At 39.6% G+C, this 24,150-nt stretch overlaps 1 protein-coding gene across 2 annotated transcripts; it reads right to left on the bottom strand.

The window, feature by feature from the left end:
- Positions 1-1,072: 1,072 nt before the first annotated feature.
- On the bottom strand, positions 1,073-23,811 carry HABP4 (hyaluronan binding protein 4). Of its 2 annotated transcripts, XM_082783609.1 has the most exons (8): positions 23,450-23,811; positions 15,380-15,527; positions 14,276-14,434; positions 14,020-14,091; positions 12,132-12,215; positions 4,622-4,790; positions 2,719-2,895; positions 1,073-1,645 (listed from the first exon to the last, which is right to left on the bottom strand). In XM_082783609.1, the coding sequence occupies exons 1-8, from the start codon at positions 23,727-23,729 to the stop codon at positions 1,589-1,591; spliced, it is 1,146 nt and encodes a 381-aa protein (XP_082639735.1). In that variant the 5' UTR covers positions 23,730-23,811; the 3' UTR covers positions 1,073-1,588. The 2 variants fall into 2 exon arrangements, with proteins under 2 accessions (XP_082639735.1, XP_082639736.1); XM_082783610.1 differs by lacking the exon at positions 14,020-14,091.
- Positions 23,812-24,150: the final 339 nt, after the last annotated feature.

Here is a 24,150-nt window from a genome sequence, read left to right as displayed (position 1 = left end):
TTCTTTCCCTCATCAGTTTCTTTCACTATTTGCTTCTCTCAGATTCCTGAGAACAGCTCCAAGCATTCCCTTTGACAGGAAACAAGCTAGGGTATTTGGCTCAAGTTAGAGAAATATGTTAAAACTGCAAGGAAAGGACCATCCCATCTCATCCTCACTGCCACACATTTTTTTTTTTTTATTAAGGCAAGAAATATTGCTGTGACAAGGGAGGGTCAGGCTGTGTGGGAAAGGAATTTGCAGGTGGCTCCGCGCTGTTTCACACATCCCTGAATTAGAGGTAATGAGCAAACAAGCGGTAGAAACAAAAATTTGAGCAAGGTTGAGATAAAGTAAATTGGCTGAAGTGTTAAAGATGAGCTTTGGGCAGTGGCCACTTGCTGGCTGGCTCCAGGCACATGCCTGAATGTCTCTAACAAATTGTATGACAGATTCAGGTGCATGGACAGCACATGGGGCTAGAGGGAAAGTATATGTAGTAGTGAAAAAGGGCAAAAAATGGCTCCTCTTCAAGAGCCATCAGGAGTCCGTGTCTTGCGTCCTTTCAAGGTTGGGTGTCAGGAAAAGGTTCTTCAGTGCAAGGGTGGTCGGGCACTGGGACAAGTTCCTCAGGGCAGTGCTCACAGCACCGAGCCTGACAGAGTTCAAGCAGTGTTTGGACAATGCTCTCAGAGATAGGGTCTGATTTTTGTGTGGTCCTGTGTGGAGCCAGGAGTTAGACTCCATCTTTGTAGGTCTCTCCAACTTTTCCATCTCTTCTATGATTCTACGATTTTAGCTTGCAGTTTCTCCTGCTAAAAATGAAAAATTCCTTAACAGTTTGGTTCTGTCTTTAGCTCAAAATTATTTTATTTAACCTTCAGACTCTTAAAAGTAGTTGCAAATTGTCATTTCTTACTGAAGCAAGACTTGTTAAAGTCAGCTACCAAGAGCACCTGCACTGTCTTAAGATCACTTCTGTTCAGAGGTTATTTCTTTTTTTTTTTTTCCTTTCTTCCAGATGGCAACCAAACAGCATGGGCTTCAATCTCCTACTCTGACTTGTGAAAATAATAGCTCAAACCCAAACCAATGTGTGCTTTCCTTTATTTGCCCATCTCTCAATAACTACAACTTCTAACTGTGTAAAATACACATCACCCAGAGAAACACAGCAAGCAGCTTTCAAATGTCTACAGTGAAATAGAGTCCCAACTGCAAACCATGTTCAACAGTTTACATTTGATCAAGCTGTCATGGAGAACTTGATATCATCTCTATATACACATTTTCAAGCACTGTACCCTTGAACTTCATGTGAAGTAGAGTAGAGTAGTAGTAGGCTTGTAGTAGAGTGCTGCAAGCCTTCACATCATTTTCACACATGGAAGCAGACACTGGACCCTATGACAGAATCCCAATCTACTGTTATCTCCAGAACCCATTTCCATTAACAGAGGAGTGCAATCATTCCACACCAAAAAAAAAAGAACCCAAAACAGAACAGTTTTTCGTGTAGACTCAGACTTCTTTTCCACACCAGAGCAGAACTGGCCTCTTCACAGGCTACACCAAAGCTATGTTGATAATACCATTCATGATAGCTCCTTCAAGCTAAAGCAGGAAAATCCTCAGGATCATCAGGATTTGGAGCAACAATTTGCACCTATAAAGTGAAAAAGGAAGTTTTATAAAAATGAATCCATTGTAAAACACATGGCAGCGATATATAGACATGTATTTTACCCTGACAAATACTCATTCTTTTATTCAAATTAAGTACTTTATGTAATAGAGATGGATATAAATGACAATCTTATCTCAGAGATTATGACTATTGTAAGCCACACCATGAAGCTCTTCAGAATGATGATTTGCTGGCTGAGCAGGACCAGAAGGTCAAGGGTTCTGAAGTATTTTGATGGGATGGAAAAAAATGTAAAACAATCTCATCTGTAACATTTTTTCAGAAGCAGCATTGTGTTGTTTTTTTTTTTTTTTTATTAACATTCTCAGGCTACTACATATCTGATTGTAGTTTTAAACTCTGTGCTCTGATATAAAGAGACTGTTTCATTTTTATGAAGCAAACATCAAATTATTTCCGTATCATTCTGTAAGTTCCCAACCTTAATTATTTTATTCATGATAAGCAGAACTAAACAGACCTTTGGGGATTATGAAGAATAAAGGTGTAATTTTTAGGTGGTCAAATATATTGTTTTGTTTGTTTGTTTTAAAAAGGAAAAAGGGGAGTAGAAGGTTTTTTTTAATGGTTATAAAAAAATACTTCCACCACTCCATGTCTTCATCTGCAGGATCCCAGATGTAGTGATCTCATGCTGTGTAATCAAAATACTATTAACATACAGTACTGAAATCTCTTAAAAGGGATATAAACCTTTAGTCATTTCAATTACTTCGCAGTTTATACCAAAACTCACTGCAGAAACAAATCTTCATTACGTCCTGTCTTCTAGATAACATTACAGCAACTAGTAATCCAGCCTTTGGAAATTTATGTGTTGGAGTTCCTGAGCCTGAACTGGTATTTAATTTTAAGCAACTTGATATGGGTCAGGTACTGAAAATAACAACACAGGCCAACATACTGTGAGGTAGGCAATAGAAACAAGTCTGTCACTATGGAAATCAGTAATCCCCCCAAGAAACACAGGGGGAAGACAGCCACTACCAAAAAGAATTCCAAGAAAACAAAACAAAAACCACAAACTTTACCGTTACTTCTGGTCGAGGTCCCATCTCTTCGACTCGTCTACCACGACCACCTCGTGCTCCTCTTGATCCACGGCCAGGGCGAGGAAGACTCCCAAAGTTAATATCCAGCTGAGATGTTATGTCATTCACTGCTCTTCGAAAGACGTGAGAATCATCTTCAAAGTCTTCCTTTTGCAGCTAAAAAGAACATCTGGTTAAGGCCTGTAATTTCCTTACACACCCTTCTTCCCTCCCTGATACACACACACTTGTATTACAAACTAAGCAGCAGATAAATCAACAAGATGTCCAGAATAGAAGACAGGCCTTAACTTGCAGAGGGTTTGAAAAGAAGTGAGACAACTGCTGCTTCCCAGATGCCAGGAATAGTTCTTTGCTGGCTCAGAGAGTCCTTGCAAAACAAATCTTATATACCAGCTCCGTAACACCGAAGAAGTTTTCAGAAATATGATCTACAAGGTTTTCCTAAGGAACCAGAGAGTCAGGCCTATGCTACTTACTCCTACAATTACCTTCAGGTAATGAAAAGATCATAAGCAACTACAGCATTTGCCTACCAAATGAGCTGTTAGTAGCTGTTTAAACTAAATAGCTGTTTAAACTCTGTGTATTCCTTGTAGCTAGTGGATTTAAGATTGTTTCCCACTGTAATTTTAATGTGTGTTACAGTTAACATACCTGTAAACTCGTCCCATACTGTGATGGGTCACCTATTCTATTCAATGTCTAATAGACGGATTTGACTTGTTCTTGTCATGTAGTTTCTGTACCTCTTCTATATTCATTTTAATAAGGTCCCTTGATAATGCTAGCCAAGAAAGTTTAGGAGCAAAAAGAACAGCAACTTGCATGCACTCTTCATACACTGTCATACTCTTCAGAGCTTGTAGTAGTTATTTTCCCCAGCACATTCCCACACCCTGGAGAAGGATGGGGCAATGGCATCTGTGACCACCAAAAGCCATGCTAAAAAAGGATGCAGCAACTTCTGTATTAGTGTTGGTCTATGTAAGTGCTAGGTGACCTAAAGTAATTAAGACTTCTCAAAAAGCTGTAAGCTTTGATGTTAGTATTATAACTAGGCAAAGGATAAATGTGTATCAATACATGCATACAGACGTTATTCAAGGATAAGAATTCCATTATGCTAGGCTACAAGGATATGCACATATTTCTGTGATCCCAAAACCTGAAATCTAAGTAAGCAGGAATCTCTGAGTCTCCCTGCTTGCCTATCATACCAATAAACTAGAAGTCATCTCTGAAATATGAATCCCAATAATATCATGGAATAAAAATTTCAGAAAAGCATGGACAAAAGCACATTACTATGAAACAAGCTCTCCAGAGTTACTTTTAAGAAGCTTCTAAGAAGCAGGACCCTAAAACTGGAAAAAAAAATCATATATTCCAAGTGTACAGTGAAAGCTGGGATCCAGCGCAGATGAAAATAGGAGACTTAGCATCCAGACTAAGAGATGCTAAAACCAGAATGCAATATATACGTTCAAATACATACTGGTAATTATGCTAAATATAACTCAAAATTAGTATAAGACATGTTTAGTAAACCAAGTTTCTCTAGTAGCACTACCAAAGATGTACATAGGTGGCAGCAACAAGGACACAGGTTTTATATTGCTAAGACTAAGTAAACTCTAAGGTAGAGCTACTTGTTATATTACATATTTGCATACAAAATGTGGGTGATGATCTGAGAGAAGAAAAAAGAATAGACAGTACGTATAAAGCAAGTTTTGAGGCACGTATGTGATTACAGTAACAAAGTTGGATAGTGACTTGTGTTGAGGTTATACTAAAACTAGTAGAAAGAATAGAGACAGTTTCCTAACCCTGAGCATAAAGCAGAGTTTACAGAATTCCTCAGGCAATGCATGCTTACATCATCGCTATATTTTGACTTGTGAATCACCACTGCTTTGGAAGGAACAGTGGATTCTGGCTTCCGGATGTTGAATTCAGGCTTTGGTCGATTCTGTTGCTGAAGATTTTTCCACTCATCTAACGTCATTTCTTGAACTACTTCTTCAATTGGCTCCCCTTCAGCAACTCTAAAGGTTTATAGTTGTAAAGTAAAAACCATTAGCTTGCAACATGCCAGGATGAACAAGAACACTAATCTCTAAAGTAAGGATAGTAAACAAAACATCTGGAATGTTTCTCCCCAAATTACTATCCTCAATTTCACTTATAACCCGCAGTAGCTTGAGGTACAAGTTTTATGTCAATATAAATTAGAAAACACACCTCTTTGCTTGAAATTAAGTCTTATGAATAAATGCTATCTCTAACCTACTACAGTAGGTTCTGGTGTTTATCCATCCTTATCGTAAGTTCAAGCACTTCAAATTCTAGACAAAACCAGGCTGTCTTTTGATCTGGCATATTCTCAATTCTACTGTTTCATCAGTGGATCTACTCCTAGAAAATGCAGCCACAGTAAAAAAAAAAAAAAAAAAAAAAAAAAAGTATACTAAGCAGTTCACAATACCCCAGTTGCACAGTTTTATTGACTTACATTGCAAGATGACAATGAGATGGATTTGTGTTTCAGTGCGGCTTTCAGCCATCTAAAAAGACCTGATGACACCATGGGATCTTCTAAGTAATTATTAGCATTTTCTTTGTGAATTTTAGACAACGCTTCTGATGCTTGTTTGACTTCTTTTGTCAGAGGTAGTAGCTCACAAGGAGTCATTATTTATCACCTGCCTGAAACTGACAGATTAATCCTAGTCCACTCTGAATTTGCCACACAAAATGCAATAATGCTGATACGTTCAAGGAAAACATATGGAGTATGTCACAACATAAGGAGTATGCTTTGCATATTTTTGAACTGTAAAGACAGAAGTCCAACGCTGTACATCTGTACTTATAAGACAAGATATGTAAGACTAAAAATCCTTCTCCACACATCACTGCTTGACTACTTCTCTGCCATTTTCCTAATGCTGGCAAAAGTTTTCTTGCCCAGAACCGGCTGCTATTACGTTATACTCCACATGTACCTTTTAAGGATAGTAGCAGGCAGTTACTCCCTCCTTAATATAATCAGATGCAGGAAGCACAACTCACATCACTCTAATTGTTACAATAACCAAATACTATGAGCTATAGGAAAATCTGCACTGTTGACTCCCAGATACTTGAAAAAGTGCTTCTTCCACTGCTTCTTCCTCCTCCCACCCAGAACTATTACACGTTACAATAGCAGTTGAAATTGGTTAAGTTTTTCCCTACCACAAAGTTAGTTAAGTATATTCCCTAACACTTATTTTTCCACAAAACCTTTTAATTAGGCTCCTTCTTGTGCGAGAGATACAGATTTGTGCGTCTTCATTGGATCACAGTTCCAAGATGTCTTCTATCAAATGCTGATTATCAAGAGTGGATTTTTCTAATACAAATATACAGTTGATTAGATGCAAGCTGGAAATTTGCTTTATCATGGAAGATGCAGAATCAAGTGAACTGCTGTCCTGGTTTCAGTTATAACAGAATTAATTTCTTCCTAGTAGCTGGTGGAATGCTGTGTTTTGGCTTGGGATGAGAAGAGTGCTGATAACACCCCAATGTTTTAATTGTTGCAGAGCAGTGCTTATACCAAGCCAAGGACGTCTCAGCTTCTTGCTCTGTCCTGCCAACAGGCAGGCTGGGGGTGCAGTAAGAGCTGGGAGGGGACAGACCCAGGACAGGTGACCCAAACTAGCCAAAGGGGTATTCCATACTGTATGGGGTCATGCTGAACAATATATAGGGGTGGATAGCCGGGGGAGGGGGCCGGACTGCTCGGGGTTAGGCTGGGCATCGGTCAGCGGGTGGTGAGCAATCGCATTGTGCATCACTTGTTTGTACACATTATTAGTAGTAGTACTATTATCATCATTGTATTATTATTATTATTATTATTTTCCTGTCTTATTAAACTGTCTTTATCTCAACTCACGGGCTTCACTTTCCATTTCTCTCCCCCGTTCCAGACAAGGAGGGGGAGGGGGAGTGAACGGCTGCATGGTGTTTAGCTGCTGGCCGGGTTAAAACACGACAAATGCACATTTCATCTCTGAAGTTGTACAAGCACCTCAGAAGAACGCACACTTGAGAGTTTTCTGTACATGCCCTCTCCCTATGTGATCTTGCAGCATGCCATTTTATTACTTACCAGTCAACTTTATATTCTATTTTACTGAAGAACACAGGATATGACAGGTAGAAGCATATGAAACACTGAACTGCACAGTAACAGTCTTAATTTTGGTTCTAGGAAGGACAGTTTAAAATGTACTTCATAAAGCCAGTAAATAAAAATGTACAAGTCTACATGCCTTCATTCTCTGTTATTTATAAAATTCCAGCTATATAAACACGAAGTTAAAGGTAAAAAGACTGGTAAGCAGTTTGTAATTCTATACTGATTAAAATGATCTGACACTATAATTAGAAGAATTGATAAGGAAAAAATTAACACATTTACTGACTTAAATGAAAAGGATACTGGTGAAAGATGCAGCTACTTCTGGAAAAAAGGCCAACAAATACTTTTTCATGTGTAAGAACATTGCATGAAGAACCGATGACACCCTGAATGTTTAAATTTTCTGGCCTTAACAGTAAGAAACCAGCCATTTTTTGGCCAATTTTCTGAAACGTCAATTCTGGGAACAAGCATTAGAAAAGCAAGACTACTTACAAGCACCCAAGGAAGAAGAAAAGAGGAAAAAAGCTAATATAAGAGCTTCTATTACAACATTTAATTTCTTCCCAAGATGCTATGTCAAGACAGAATTGGTAAAATGTATATCTGAACTTTAGAAAGCCTTTTGTTCTTCTCTCCCCTTTTCACCAAGTAAGGGAGGCACATTTCAGTCCTTGATGAAACCTGTAGAAAGACAAAAACAGCTGCAGCAAGTACTTGAGATGTAGCTATCTATCTTCCTAACTACAACAGAAAAGCATGCCACCTTCAAGGCCAGCTTTGTGCTGCTACCTGTACTGCAAGAAGTAATACACACTTTCTGCAGCAAAAAGTTCAGAAAGAAAATGGCAAATAACGAATCCATACAAGAATACTGAAGGGCTGACCAAGTGTTACAAGATCCTACATAGAGAAAGTAAGTGGCCCAAAAACAAAAAGCACCGTCACCAGGATCTACAAAGGACAAGTAAAAACACTCTCAGGCAAAAAATGTCAGCTGCCCAAACACAGAAAGAAACACTGGCAAAACAGAAGCTCTGAAATAGGGAACATCTCCTACCCAACCCACACAGACTTTCTGCAAGTAACCTAGTCAAACCAAACCTTAAATCAACACTATCTAGTATTATCAACAACCATCATCAACACTACATAGCATTATGCTGCTGAGGATAGGACAAAGACATGTATCAACCTTTTTGTTTGGAGCAGATGTCACTGCTGGTGGGGTAGAACAAGGTCTCAACTGATGAAAGTTTCCATGTGGGAAATTCTGGAGTCCAGAAGAGAACGGCAAGACAGATATGAAGTCAAAAACACACAATATACAGGAAAGTCTTTAAGAAGAGCTGAGGAAGAAACAAATATATAATGCTAAGAAGGAACAAAATAGTGCATGCTGACAATGATTAAGGCAAGACAATTGGGAGAAAAAAACAAAACCCCTAACTAGTACTTTCTACTTCCAAAGCATTAGAAAGTCTATCAGAGACACTGAAATCCATCATTAGAGGACATCAAAATCAACCACACAGGTATAAGAAGTGGTATAGGTACTATCAACCATGCTTTCAGTCAGCAAGACCCCTTTCAGACTTAGAGTCCAATGATTGTAATACAAGGACACCTCACTATGCAGCAACCTAAATTTCCCAGAAGGCAATTACAAGTGTAACTTTGACAAAAACACACCTACCAAAAACAACCGCTTGCTTGTCCCAAAGATATAGTGGAGCAGCTACATCACAAAGTTCTGGTTTCTCAACTTTTAAACCATGGTTTGATCTTTACTTCCAGGTTATTAGTGCTACAGATTTGGTTTAGGATGCTGACACTCCCAGGGGGAAGTAACGTCGCTATTACCAAGGCAGAGCAAAAGGAACATGCATATAACTTTTTGGAGAGAGACTCAACTGAAGCGGATTATTTTGGTCACTCAGACTGCATGGACATGCACTCTATGCATTACTTGACACCTTCTTACCTTATTTATTTTTCATAACCTATCACTGTATTTTCATTAATTCCGTGGAAAAGCTCCTTGACATGACAATGATCATGCTGGCAAGCACTGCTAACTATCTAAGTACGGTCTCTGGACATGAACAAACTGAATTCCCAGTGCATGTATATATCAAAACATCAGACAAGGAGGTTTTAGTTATGATTCTTACTGCTTCAGTGTTTTCAATGGTTACTATAACCCTCTACCTATACTTTGTTTACTGTGCATACCTTTCCTACAGGAACTGCTCTAAATGAACACAATAATATGCAGAAGAAACAACGATTGAAAAGAATGGATTTCAGTTCATCTCTTTGGCTAATTATTTTCATGTCCTTAAAAATATTGAGCTTTTTTGGATCAATTTTTCAGCTGCACAAAGCAAATTCTTATTTGGCTTTTATCAAGAAATCAATAGCACAAATCTTTCCCACTGAACATCATTTGCAGGGACATTACTACCAGATATAACAAAATTTAAAATTACACAAGGTAAGACCAATCTACAACCATACAAGTTAACTATAAAAGAAAAGCGAAGGATTAAGGATTTGAACTGGTATACACCTAGCTTTATGTCACTATTAAGAAACAAGAGAAGTGAGTATGTCGGCAAACTTGATGACAAATTTGGAAAAATTCCTATTAAATGACCAGATGGGTACATATATCTACTAAAAAGGAAGGAGGTCCTTTGTCAAGGAATAGAATAAAACATCACAGAATAATTATCAACTCCACAAATATTTGATAGGGATTAATTAGATTATGTGTTGTACTGAATAAAAAGAAAAAACAGTTTATTCAAGTCATCAGTCAAGCGAAGTTGGTTCTATTGTTTGAACTCTGAAGATGAGTTCAACAGAAAGCAGTTGTGAGGACAGCTTATGCAACTATACAACTTATATATTTTGTACTTACTAGTTGCAGAAAAAAATAGCATGTCATATAGGACACTATAAACAACAGACACTGATGATGTTGAAGCGTCAGTGAAATTTGTCAAGGATATAGCAAGAAGGAACTTAATGTATGAGTATTAAAGAAATTGTTGTCCTATTCACTTTGCAAATGGAAACTTATGAAAAACAATATGGACACAGTCCTGAAGGCAAAGACCTCGTAGGTTACAGAACTCTGCAGAAGTCTTTCTGGAGATGCATTGAGGTTGGTGAAGTAACACACCAGAAAGCTATATAGTATCTCCATACAGACAAATTATTCCCAATTGACAGGACTACTACTACTTTTTAACATGCTAACAGTCACGTTAAGAAAGAATGAGAGAAAACACAAAACCAAATATTTCAACTGTCTCAGCACAAGCACACAACTGCAGTTAAGCAGAAGAAAAGAAATTGATTCCTCGGAGTTGTTGCATTTAAAGTCAAAATGAGAAAAAACCCTAGCTGTAGCTTGAACAAACATACGTGCCTAGCCCCACAATGTCGAGGCTGCAGTGAAAGCAGAAGCTAGCCTTGTCAGAATCTTTTGCTGGTTTATGTTACCTGCCAGAAGACAGCAACTCTGGAGAGCAGGGACAACCTAAGCAGACAAGACCTTAAAATGCATTTTGAAGAATATCATACCTGAGAAAACATATCCCTACAACTTTTGTTTTTAAATAATTTAAAAACAAAAATACTTTTGCCTCATTTAGCAGTATCCCATCCATCCATCCCTAATTACATCACTACCATTCACACAATATTTCCTCAGATCTTGAAAGATGTGGAGACGCATAAATGCACCCAAAGGTAACTGCAATGAGCTACATATAATTCATATTTTGCATACAGATTTGAGAGTCTTCAGGATAGTATTTACTGAAAAGACTACACGATGCAGACTTCTGTACTTTTAGTTTACTTGCATCTTATGGAATTCAGTGGACTATTCCTAAACTAAACTTTTGAAAACATGAGAAGGCAACTGGCAGATTCTGTCAGAAACCTTTGTCAATATGTATACTTCTTGCCTTATGTTCTACAAGGAACTGATGTTAGGACACATCTAGGAAAAGCCTGATATTCTGAGCATGTTTCCACCTACCATGAAGTAGAAACTGGTACAAGTAAAGATATCACTAACTGATAAAGAGTGTTTAATAACTGTTCTCATATTTAGCTATTTTTTTCAAATATGCATTGCATTTATCTAATTTAACTACCCATCTGATTTAAGTTCACATAGAAAAATCTTTCTGGAAATCCAATTATCATCATTCAGTTTCTGGCAAATTCAGCTGTATAATAAAAGGTAATTTTAAATTAAAGGAATCAAAGCACTATCAATTCATATTCTTCCAGGATTATACAAACTGAACAGGTTTTGTAGTGCACTCAGCTTTACAACTTAGATAAGAAATGAACCAATGTAACTAGTAAGCTACATAATTAGGCAAAAAAAGGCTTCATAGCAACAGAAGAGGGCACTGACATTTCATTGCCTTCCAGTATTTAAAAGATATTCACAACATGGTATCTGCTTATTCTTTGAACTCTTGGTTGAACAAGATTGTCTAATTAGTTTTTCTTAAGCCAAAGTGTTTATTTGACCTGCAGTAAATTCTCCTCTGGACACTGATCAGAATGAAAGCCAGAAGACCGAGGCAGATTTCTCTCTCAGTTCCCCAGCTTTTAAGGCTCACTGCAAGACCATTTCCAGTTAGCCTTCTAGGTTCTACGGAGGCCCTTCATGAATAGATGCATTTGGATGGTATTAGTGATTGATGAATAACTGACTTAGAGAATTTTATCTTAGTGTACTTCAGTTGTGTTTGTTTAATTGCATAAGTACCTTGAATACCTTTTTCCTTGCAGAGTACTTCAATAAAACAGGGTAGGTGTTTTTTTTGTTTTGTTTTGTTTTTTTACCAATTACCCAAGTTAAAAGGGTAACAGACAATAGGCAGCCCCTCCTTAATCAATCTCCAAATGTTAGGAATGTAAGCATCACTGGTCACTCAAAATTGCAGCTATATAAATCAAGCTTTAGTCAGACTAAGGGACTCGTTTTCTTGAGCCACAAATAGAGAAAAAGCTTTGCTACTGCAATTATTTAAAAACAGAAAAACTTCACAGTTCAGATTTCCAGTGTGCCTCCCAATAAAAGTCAAGAATATCAGTAACAGTCAATTATTTTCTTTGTATTTAGAAAAAAAATATATATATTTTAGCCAGACTATACTTTTTTAGAGGCTCTCCTTCAGTAGTCCCTTGCTGCTGAGCTGTTTCTGCAGTCTCTTCCACGGGAGCAGTCTGTTCCACCTCACTAAAACAGTAAACAGAAAAACACAAGGTCTTCATGGGGCACATTGGCAACGAACTCACATATCAAAGCATCACATTTCCCAGACAAAATTCCTTGGGAAGGGACAAAACAGAAGAAAAGCTCTGGGATCATAAGAAAAAGTTGATCTACTAAGCGACTATGTGAACTAACAAAATGAGAAGGAATGGGGAAACCTAATTTCTATGTACTTACAAACAAACAAAAAAAAAGTGAAAAGCATGCATGAAGACAAAATAACTCAGTCATGAACACCAGTACTTGATTATAGTACATCTCTGATACTTATGCTTGCATTTCTTATTTTCAATTAAAACAGTAAAATTCACACTTCATCTTTGAAGTCCACATTTTCTGTAACCCATTAGCCACATTAGTAAGCTTTCAAACAAGAGCAGTAGCATGCTTATTTTCATTCCATTTATATGCATACATTTTTTAAATTAAAACTTTGTAGTTTCAATGCTTCATTAAGAACAATTAAAGCATAGAGATGCTTTTAGAATCGTTTAGACAATGCCAATTTAATGTGAACTCTACCACATGCACCACATCACAAGAAAGCAGTGTTATCTCACATCTGTATCACAAATTGTGATGCTTCTGAACTAAAAAAATAGTAATAGCTAGGGAGAAAAAACAAGAGATTTAACTTCCTTGAAATTTATAGAGTTCGCACCATCTTCACTGACATATTTAGAAACTAGGTTTGTGCTTTTTTTTTTTTTTTTTTTTTAACCAACTAGGTTTGTGCTATTAGATCAAAACCATGTTTAAATAATCAATTACATGTTTTGAAAAGCTGGAGTACCTAATCAATCTTTTGCTTTTAGTTTGCAGCATTATAGAAAAGATAGAAGTCAGTACAGTCTCTTAGAGCTCAGAATATCAAGCCCCAAAACGTGGACCCAAAGGGATTTTTTTTCAACCTCTTAGACAGATACCTCAAAAAACCTGGTGTACATTAACAAACATAATCATGATTGGAGTTATAAATACAAAACTATTTTTAAAACAGTTTTGTGAATCAATGTGCATGTGGCTACGGATGTTTACTCTAAGCTCAAAGTTTTCCCTTTTCTGTCTTTCAGCAGCCTTCAGCTGAAAACTTCTGTAAGCATTGAAGAATAAAGGCTACTGGAAAGAGTAGCATACTGCTAGGTGCACAGAAAAGTTGACTTTTCCAGCAAGCTTTGTGTTATCTAGAAATAAACCAATGAAAGAAATACAGAATTTAACTTCCCAACTTTTTTCATCTAATTGACCATTAGTAAAACATCACATTTTGTCACTGATCCTTATGTGCTTTAAGATGTATTTCAGTGGTACAGTCAGCTAAAAAGTCTCTTGAGCCACACTGAATTGTACTGCAGCTTTGCTATTAAGACACAATACATCAAATTTGAGAAAGAAGGACCAAACTTCAAGCCCACTGACAAGTTCCACTTGTTAGTGACTATTTTGTAGCAATGTCAAAAAGTACTGGAGTCCCACTTATTTGAATATAAGAAAAAGTCATAACTTATTTCAGAAAAGACAACGTAGCCCCAGTCTAAAATATTTTGACAGGCTTTTATTCAAGAGACATCACCATGCCTTTGCTACAAATTAAACTCTTCAGGATAAACAAGATGAGTCCAGAAAGCTATAAAATTATGCTTAATCTATAATTAATAGAAAGTATGACTTAAACCTCAAAATACCCAAACTTCAATGAACTGAAAATGATGATCTATGGTGGGCACCAGAAAATGATGGTCTATGGTGGCATGAGAAAATGTTGTACCTCATATCATCTCTAGCTGTTCCCCAGTTGCGAGCTCCGCTTCCACCCTTTTTGTCATCTGCTCTCACTCCTCTAGAGAGAGAAACAGTGTTCTTTAACAGCTTTTTTACATTACAGACTTGAACTGAAACTAGTACTGACTTATTGGCAAGCAGCTTGGGTATAGAATGCACAAACAGAATATGCAAGAGATTCTACTTCAGTGTCAACTCTATCGTTCACTTGTGCACGAAGAACAAGTACACTGAACACTTACGTTTTATCGTTGCCACTTTGTCTTTCAAATTCCCGCTTTCCTCTTTGGTCAAAGCCATCAAAACTTCTGCTTATTCCACTACCTCTTCCTCTGCCTCGCATTCCACCTCTTCCTCTTCCACGACCTCTTGGTCTTTCATAGTCTACTCTTTCACCTGATCTAGAGAGAAGATTTCCAGTCAGATTTTTGTTTCTATGGAACCATTAACAACAAGAAAAACATCTGCATGACTTCATTTGTGCAGTTATAGGAGACACCTGTGTAAGAGAGCTACTGTACAATTTTTGAAGACTACATATTTACTCAGCACAGTTGTATTAGTTTTGTCATTAAACTGAACACAGCAGGAATTATTGCAGACAACAGAAATAGAAAGTTCACGTGTTTATAGTTTAACAGTGGAAATATTAGGGAAGTTTAATAAAACACTACAGAACTGTCATGTGTTCAGTGACCTTATTGGGCCATAACTCCACAATACAAATTCATAGTTACATGTAACTGCTAACACGTTTTCTGAAATTTTTTAATACCAACTACTGTGATGGAAAATAAGAAGAGTTACACCCTCAAGTGTTAAGACTTTAGGTGGAAGTATTCTAGTACAAAGTATACATTTATACTAGAATATTACATTTTGTACTAGAATATTGCATTCTAGTACAACAAGTTTGTCATGTGTTCACTGTCCAAGTAACAAACAGTGTCACAAAGGTACAGTTTCAGTTTGAACTGTAAAATTAATTCTACTTTGGATCTGCACCAGATATTCTACAATAGTTGGTATGCAAGTTCAGAAACTGGATATTTACCTTACAGGCTGAAGGCAAAGTTTTCAGATCTTAACGTGTTTTAGTTTTGCCTTCTATTTTACCACTTAACAACAAAGCTCCAAATCAATCTGCACGGAAGCTGAAATGACAGCTCTGACAGACATGAACTAATAGGTACCCAATACCAAACTGATACGCTAGTAACGCAACTATGCCTTTGAGTCACCTCTGCCTATCACATCTGTTTAAGAAGGTTAAATCTTTCCCCTCCTTTTCCATCCCTGTGGAGATCTTCTACAAGGCACCTATCATCTCCCTATCCGATACATACCTTTCAGCTGTGAATTCTGTTTGCCTTTCTGTTTCATAGGAACGGTATTCCCTGAAAGAAGGTCTCGATTCAGTTTTGTCTTGTTTCTCTGCTCTTCTGTTGTCATTCCATCCTTGCTCTTCTCCTTGTTTAGGGGCTCGCTTCTGGCCTATACAGAAACACACACATTATTACTGAGTTTAATAATAATCAAATTGTATTTACCAGCTACTGTCTGAAGGGAACTGACTACACAATAGTCTTCTGCTTTACCACCTCCACTCCCAAGTCCCCCAAAATATTAAAATCACTTACAGTTAAGGTTGTCAGACACTTTCTTTAAAGACATTTACTTACTTTCCCCTCCATATCGATGAATCTGTCTCATGCAAAAACGCTACTCTTGTTGACTCAGCTCAACCATTAAAAAAAAAAAAACACACAATACACAACAAGGTAGAAAAATCTCATCTTGCTCACCTTAAATTATAAAAATTGAGAACAAAACTTTCTCTTATGTTTCCTCAAAGACCTTAATGGTGTACTACAAAACAGGATAGAGAAATTTCACCAGAAGACATGAATTGCAAGGCTGTGGTAGAAGAGATGAAGACAGAGCAAAGAGGATCATTTGAGACAGGTGTTAGCTGTTTACCATCAGACATCACATTTCCTTACAGATAAGCTCAATTTAGAGTCTGCACCTCTGTTTTATGCTCACAGTTATGGTATCCAACAAAATAAGGGTCACCTCCTTACATTGCTGCTCTATGGGGGAAAGAATAATTTACCGACATTACAAGACACTTAGTTTAAATAGCAGAAACGCAAGCAGTAAATACAAAGGCTTCAACTAATTCTAGAATTCCAATATATTACAAGACAAAATGTATTTAAGCTTTCTCAGTTTTTGTTTTACATTGTTGATGTTGAAGAGGAGCAGGTAGGGCAAGGTGATTGCAGAGGAACTGAGTGCTACAAAAAGCAATAAGCCGAGGTTATGCGTTCAACTCAAGTGCACCTAGCTTAAGACTAGAGTTCAATATGTACTTCCTTCTCTGTTTTCCCAAATTCTCTGCTCTATTTAGGACAAAGTTCTCCAAAAGCAAACCTTCTGTCTCCTAGACCCTATACTTAAACTGTGCAATGCTGAACAAGTTACTGAAGTCAGGTTCTCACGGACAAGAAACAGCCCTGGCTACTGTGCCTCGGTTGTTAGCACATAAGAAGAAAACTTATTCTATGTCAATATATTAATATACGAATGAATTCATAGTTCCACAGAAATGCCCGTATAAAAAGATCTCTCTTCAAAGCTTGGCTGTCAGGCATGAAGTCAATAGCATCATCTTTAAAAAGAAAACTTCAAAGAACTATCCACTCAGAGAAAAACGTAGAATGGTGACTGATAAAGCTTTTTGTTAGGCAGTAAGGACAGTCGCATCTATACACTGAAGAAAGTTTAACTGGGGCTGCACAAGCAACCCTAGCTTTTTTTTTTTTTTCCTAAACTACAAACTGCTTGACATAATATATTCTCTTTTCTCAAGATTTGGATTTCCTCAGCCCTTATAGCAGCAAGCATATTTGCATCCCAAAAATGAAGACAATCTGTGGATGAAGGACAATTTTGAAATTAGTCTGAGTGCTTTTTATTAAAGCATCCTAATTTGAAAAGGATAAAGTTGAAGTTATAAGGAATACAGAATGACATTTACTGTTTGGAAAGGTGTCTGTTCTGTGCATATCCCAACTATACCAACAATTACACAAGTGTTAACTCTAAATTGGAATCTTGGTGTGAAAAACAAAAGACCATTTCTGATCATTTTTATTTATTTTGATCAAATCTGAACAGGCAACTGCAATACAAGAGTGCATGTTTATCCCTTTCTGAGCCTCTCACTAGCTATGAGAAGCAGAACAACTCAGCAAGAATGCAGAGACTACATCCCTACATGTTTAGTATTAACTTCCAATTCACATACATATTTAGAGAACTCCTTAAAATGAGTAAAGCAATCACAAAACGAAGATGTAAAAGCCATTTTAGAGAGATGATCTGTGGTTCTGTTACCCAGTACCACTTAAAAGTACTTAAAAGTGCTTCAAAACAAGTCTTGTCAGATATGCAAGTGTATTACAGTGCATTACAAGTCACCAGCACTGACCGTGCTAGACAAAGCAGACAGCTCTTGACTTCATTGTACAGTTAATTCACTTCGATTCTAATAGATGGGTATAATTACTGCAAATGGATTTCAAATACTACAAAAATTTGTGACACTTGTAACCTGCATAAAAATACTTTAACTAGTTCGACAGACATGCAACAATGGATTAAAACTGCACAGCTGCAGTGAACACACCTCTCTAATAAACAGCGTCATCCTCAGAGCAGAAACACATGGCTTGCGAATCTGTCCAAATACCAGCACAAATTTCAGCTCAGCATATAAGGGCAAACCAAACCAGAGTCTGACAGCAGTGATAACATAAACCATCTGATCTTCTCCCTGCTATGTATCTGTCACAATGCAGACTCACTTTTACTTAAGGATCCAAAGGACCACCAGCCCTCTGGGAGACTGGGTTTGGGGGAAGGAAGAGTAAAACAAAGGCAATCCTGTGTAGTGTTGCCATAATAGCTTTCACTTACAAAGAACTGGGCCGTGCTTTGAATGCTCATTAATTACTTCTCCTGGTACACTCCAGTGTTGCCAGCTTGTTAGCATATACATATGTAAGTATGTAAGTTCCCTTCAAAACCACAATAGGGTCTTATGGATCATCTACCTGAGGTCTTGCAAACACTGTGCTGAAAAAATGAAGATTGCTTTTTTCTAGTTAATAAGTTTAGCCTCATTTAAGATGATTTTCTTGTTCATACACTTAAATCTCTATTAAACTCAAGTAGATACCCACCACTCCTCACGTCACCATTATTTCCCTGCGAGGCTACTGCACCAGCCCGATCTGTCACCTCAGTTGCCTGTCACTTTACTTTCTAAATTGATAAAACAGAAGAAAAAAAATGCTGATTAAACTGTTTCTAAACCAGTTTTTTTCAGAAAATACACCCAAACCATTATTAGAGGTAAAGACGTCTGTAAATAGTAAAATTACCAGGTATAAGACATAGTTATAGCTAAAGAAGAAAAACACACCAAACAACAGTGGGGTTTATAAACTGCAGATTAAGCCAAATAATACAGATCTAACATATTAAAGTATCTTTCACTTTGCCACCACTACTATGAGTATTAGTTTTGCTTATGCAGCAGCATTTACATAGGAAGACTTTCTAGAAAGTGTATTTAATAAACACGTTTTGCAGAACCCTGAACTGGGAAAGCAGAAATTATATTTTCAGGAACTGCAGCATCTCACTCCCTGCCACTGAACGTCAGTGTTAACAGAAGGATTTAAAACAACTCAGAGAAATCTAGCTGCCATTGCAGTGTTGTGTCTAGCTCCCATCCAAAGTTTCTCTATTCATACATGTATTATCTGCCCTCAAACAAGCAAAACTTTTGCCTGAGAAGAGATGGTTCTCTAGTTTATGAAGGGGCAGGCTCTTCACCGGCCTGTTGCTGATGCAGAACATTCTTATTTTATGTTTTAAGGGAAAAAGAGTAAGCTTTTGGGAGGCAGACCTCGTTTTCCATTTAGACATACACCTTGAATTTCCCAGCTTGCAACCACATCCAGTCACTGCAGGCGACAGCAGAAATCCTGTCCTGGCCCTGGCACTTCGAGAAGCCAGGCAGCCAAGGGTGGCAGCTGCCACACAGCTCCCGGGCAGAGGGATGGAGGCTGCTGATGCTCAGCTCGCCTTGCATTGCCTTGCATTCAGGCCTAAAATCCAGCCCCAAACGCTGCATCGCAGCGCTTTATAAATTCTCATAAGACTGAGACCAACTCACCCCACTAAAATAGATGGTGCTCAAACCCACTGAAAAGATGGCATCCATGCTCTGTTTCTGCAAATGTGGCCCAGAGGTCCCAAACAGGAATTACCTATCTTTGGCCCCAGCAGGCACGCACTGGAACAGAACAGACGGAAAGTGAGAGCTGCTTTCATTCAGGTAGAATAAACATTAGAGCAGCCACTGTAGTTACATGAAAGATTTATGCATCTTACAGCATGTAATTGATGGAAAAAAGCAATGACAAAACGCTTTCTGTCTGACAGCCTACACTCAGAAGTTTTCTGAATGAATCAAGGGCAGCAAGCATAAGTAACAAACAACAAACGTTTTTGCCTTCTCCGTCTCTCACCTTCAGTTCCACATCCATTGTATGCTTAGATACCTCTGCTCAGAGCAAAAAAATCTTAGTTTTGGTCTTCCCAATACATAAATTATTCAGTAGGTTTGGCCATGGTTGTCGCTCCTGCTTTTTCTAGTTTTCCTACCACCGAGGTGAAGAAAAGAGCAGACACTTTAATAAGTGGGAAAGTGAGATTCTTTCAAGAGCACAGCAGTTATTTTTCTGGTTTTCTCGCTACTGGTATCTCAGTAATTCCTGATACTGTTTCTCTCAGGCTGCCTGCTGTTTTAATAGTATCAGACCTAGTGACCCTCTGCTCTTTCCTAAGCTACAGTAGCTTGAATCAGAGAAATCATTCATGACGCAGCACAGCTAGCAATGCTGCCCTCCATCTCTAACCCATGTTCTCCCACACATACTGCCCTGCGCTCAATGTAAGTGAGCTTCCTTTGCCATTTTGTAGTTCATTTACAGTATGTATTGCTATTGCTCTGTAACTCTACCATTTTAATTTAATGGGCTAAATAACCTTGTATCAGCAAACTTGAGCTATTTATCCCTCCCACAGTTCTTCCAGCAGACTTGCCAGCCACCTACATACATACAAAATGAAGAAGAACTTTATTCAAAAAATTCTCTTTTGGAGGACTTTTGACTGCTTTGTAAGATGTTAGAACAAAGCTAACAACAGCAGTTACTAGTCCTAAATTTAAATTGCCCTTTCCACTTTTTTTTTTTTTTCCCCTAAGAGACACTTCTTCCCTCAGCTTTCAGATTAACAACTCATTTTTGAATGAAAATGTCTGAGCCACAAGACACAATTTAGTGGCAGCTCAGAAAAGATGAAGTGACAAAAAACAAGAAGAATACTGCTCTGATTGGTCTGGAATGAGGGCGAGTGGAGAAGTTATGCTATAATTCAAGGATCTCTGCAATTAATTATGGCTCCATGCAGAGACACGACTTTATTACCATCCCAGTAAAACAGCACCTCACACAAATGGACAGCTGGTCTTCCTTTAAAATAAAGCTGCGTCATTGGAAATACTGAAAGACAGCTCCCACTCTCAGGGACTTATTTTCATATATCTCCGAGTAAAAGCAGAATTAGGAATGCATGAACAACCAAATTTCACTCCTTTGCATACATGTGCGTCCATGTGACTTTAATTCCAAAGCTTCAAGCATCTACTTTTGTGAACTAAAGCAGGACTAACTACATGATCTGCAGAATAACACTCCCAAAGCACAAAACCAGGCTTCAGCTATTGCATGCAACGCAGCAAAGAAAAATAAGTGGAGCTAAGACTCTATTCTGTGATACTTTCTTTTCTTGCGTGCCAGTACCCAATTACAGAATTGCCTACCACAGCTACCCTCTGGACAGTCCTTATGACTTTGCATCTGAAAGAATGACACTGGAATTAATTATTTAAAAATATGAGAGCTACAGCCAGCATAAGATAAAATTCCCCAGAAACATTCCATGACCTATTAGCTTAAATAAGTAGCTAAAAATTCAGACAAATAGTAAGTATTCAGGAGCTACATCTAAATGTTACACGGGTCATCAAATGCATACGAAAGAAGAAAACCTTCTGGAGGTATCAGCAACAAAGGTTTAGAGATTTCAATTGAATAGAGCTTATTACTGCATGATCAACAGATTTAATTTGCCTGGACTGCTGAAGAATGCAAGCTCTGCAACAAGGCCTTTTGAATAAAGAGCTGGCAAATGCAGTTTGGCCACTGTGCTAAGAATGAACTGAGTTAACATTAAGTGGTGCAACTGCAGGAGCTGTAATACCTACAAAGAGCCCTTACCCAAAGCCTCAGCACTCTGTTAAAGAATAACAACAAAAAAACCAATAATATTAGTTTAAAAAGCCACGACCACATCAGTATGGCCAAAAAAAATAAAAATAAAAAATGTAGGTTTTGATAGGCTATGAAATAGCAGTTTACTTTCTCTGTAACAAAAAAAAAATAAAAAATTACTCCTTATAATTGTGTCAACTCGTAACAAACAGTTTGGATTCTAAAGATCACTCAATTATCAGCCAAAGACCTCTTACATGAGGTTGTTTCAAATTGAAAACATCTCCAGAAACTATGTTACAACTCCTCTGGAAAAGGCAGCCAAGAGCTAAGCAAAGCAAAAATGCTGATTTGCAGCAATACCGTGAGTAAACCTTCCACTCTAAAATCAAAACCTAACACCAAAAACAGGCTCTCAGGCATATGTAAAGCTTTCTATGTATTGCAAGTTTGAAGTCATACAGAAGGATGAGGCTTGCTTCAAGTCTTTCTTAAGATAAAGACCATTTTCAGATTTAAAATTTTCAAGAAATAACACAATAAAACAAGTTGTGAAGCTTAACAACACTTCTGGTAACCCAGACGAGCAATACACTCCAATAAATCGATAAAACTTGTACAGTGAAGACTTAATTTTGTAACTTCAGTCATAACATCAGAACCTGATTCAGCTGTTCAGATGGGTCTAGGTACTCCTTTATGGTATTTAATTCATAACCAGTGGAATGAAATTAGAGGGAATTGTTCCCCAAACCTGATAGCTTAAAAATAAATAAATAAATAAGACTGGAAACATTTTTTTACATCAATTTTAAGAGAGAAAAAAAAAAACAGAAGTTTAGTCATTAGTTCCATAATTCCGTCATTTTAGTCAGTATTGTGTGTGATTGCTTATATGCCAAACAAGGGTGTATTCTTCTAGAAACGCAGCCATCATTAGAGGCTTTATGCAAAATTCAGCTGGTAAGAGCAACTTCCCGAGCAGTTACTCATTCTCACCCATTAAGCCAATAGTCCCAACAATCTTCTACAGTGTCCAGAAGTTTTCTGGCTGAATTCTGTATACCAGACGCACATGTATGTGTACAGCCCAGATAAAAAGCCTGTGGCAGAAGCGCACAAGCAGGCCCAAGTCTCACCTCCCTCACTCGTTTTGCATGCTGAGCACTATGCATCTACAGTCCTTGCTCACAACAAGCCCAAGACATACACATACGAGCATACAAAACCCAGGATACCCACTTGCTCTTACAAAGAAAGTTATGTTTTTTTCCTGAGAGAATAATTCTTAAGTTATTCAACTTTCCTAAAGCCTGCTATAAGCCGGCAGTCTGTTCCCAATTTAAATCAGCAGGAAAGTAAAACAAGGCACATGGCTGATGTCTCTACACGGGGAAAGCGGGCTCCCTAGCATCAAGGTGGCAGAAGATACTCGGGCAGCCCACCAGGTCACTGTGCATTGCCACTGCAGTACACGCAGAGCCTGCTGAAGACACCTTACAGAGAAGCAGGATGCTCTTCACCCACTTCATGGTCCTGGTAGACTACTGACAACTACCAGCACTTGCGCACAAACTTTTCCACCAAAACTTGATTTTGCCATTCACTGAGCAGGGTCCTCCGCCTCCTGTTGATAGCCACAGCAACGCACCCTTGAAGTGAAGCCTGGCAGTAACGCGAGCGTTGGTCTTTCAGGCAGGGCTCCCTGACAGCCGCATGACCACGTCACCCCCGAAGAATCCCAAAAGACAACTTCTGGACAACTCTCTAAAGCGACAGCCCGCGCCATCGCCCCCTCCGGAGACTCCCGTTAACGAGCACGGACCCGGCACCGGGAGGCTCTCAGCGCCACGCGGGCGCGGAGCTGCGGCTGGGGCGGTGTCAGACTAACCGGGAGGGGTAGCAGAGGGGCAACCTGACGGCACGATGACCCCAGGCCCCCTCCTGCCCCACGCAGCCCGGCCCCAGCACCCCCCGGGACGCGTCTCCCCCGCCCCGTACCGGGCTGCGGCGCGGCGGTGCCGAGGCCGCCCTGCTGCTTGCGCTCCTTCTGGGACTCCCTCCTGACGGCGCCCCCGCGGCCGCCAACGCCGCCGCCGCCGCCGCCGCCGCCGCCGCCCCTCTTGGCCGCCGCCGCCGCCTCCCCGCGCTGCTTGCGCTGCTGCCGGCGGCGCTCGGCCTCGCGGAGGATGTCGAAGGGGTCGGAGTCGTCGTCCAGCAGCTGGCAGAAGCGGTTGGCCACGGCGCAGCCGAAGCTCTCCTGCATCACGGCGCCCTTCATCGCCGCCACGCCACGCCAGCCCAGCCGCCGCCAGGCGCTGCGACGCTGCCGGCGCCGCCGCCGCCGCCGCCGCTCCGCGGGGTGGGCGGGGCCGAGCCTGGCCACGCCCCTCTCTCTCTTTCGCCCCCTCTCCCCCCCGCCCGGCCCCGCCAGCCAATCTCGTGGCGGGGCCGCCGGCGGCGCGCGGGCTCCGCCTATCGGCGCGGCGCGGCCCGGCCCCGCCCGGCGGCGGCACGCGCGGGCGCGGCGGAACAATGGCACGAGCCGAGCGGGCGGGCGCGGCCCCGCCCCCCCGGCGGGCCCCCTGCCGGCAGCACCCGCAGCGCCGCAGCCCCAGCGGGCAGGGCGGCGCCACGCACAGCGGGAAGGGAAGGGAAGGGAAGGGAAGGGAAGGGAAGGGAAGGGAAGGGAAGGGAAGGGA

The sequence above is a fragment of the Aythya marila genome (assembly GCF_965140915.1).
Source record: "Aythya marila genome assembly, chromosome: Z".
Taxonomy (NCBI): domain Eukaryota; kingdom Metazoa; phylum Chordata; class Aves; order Anseriformes; family Anatidae; genus Aythya; species Aythya marila.
The sequence above is the reverse complement of the archived record's forward strand: the minus strand, read 5'-3'. Positions and strand labels throughout refer to the sequence as shown.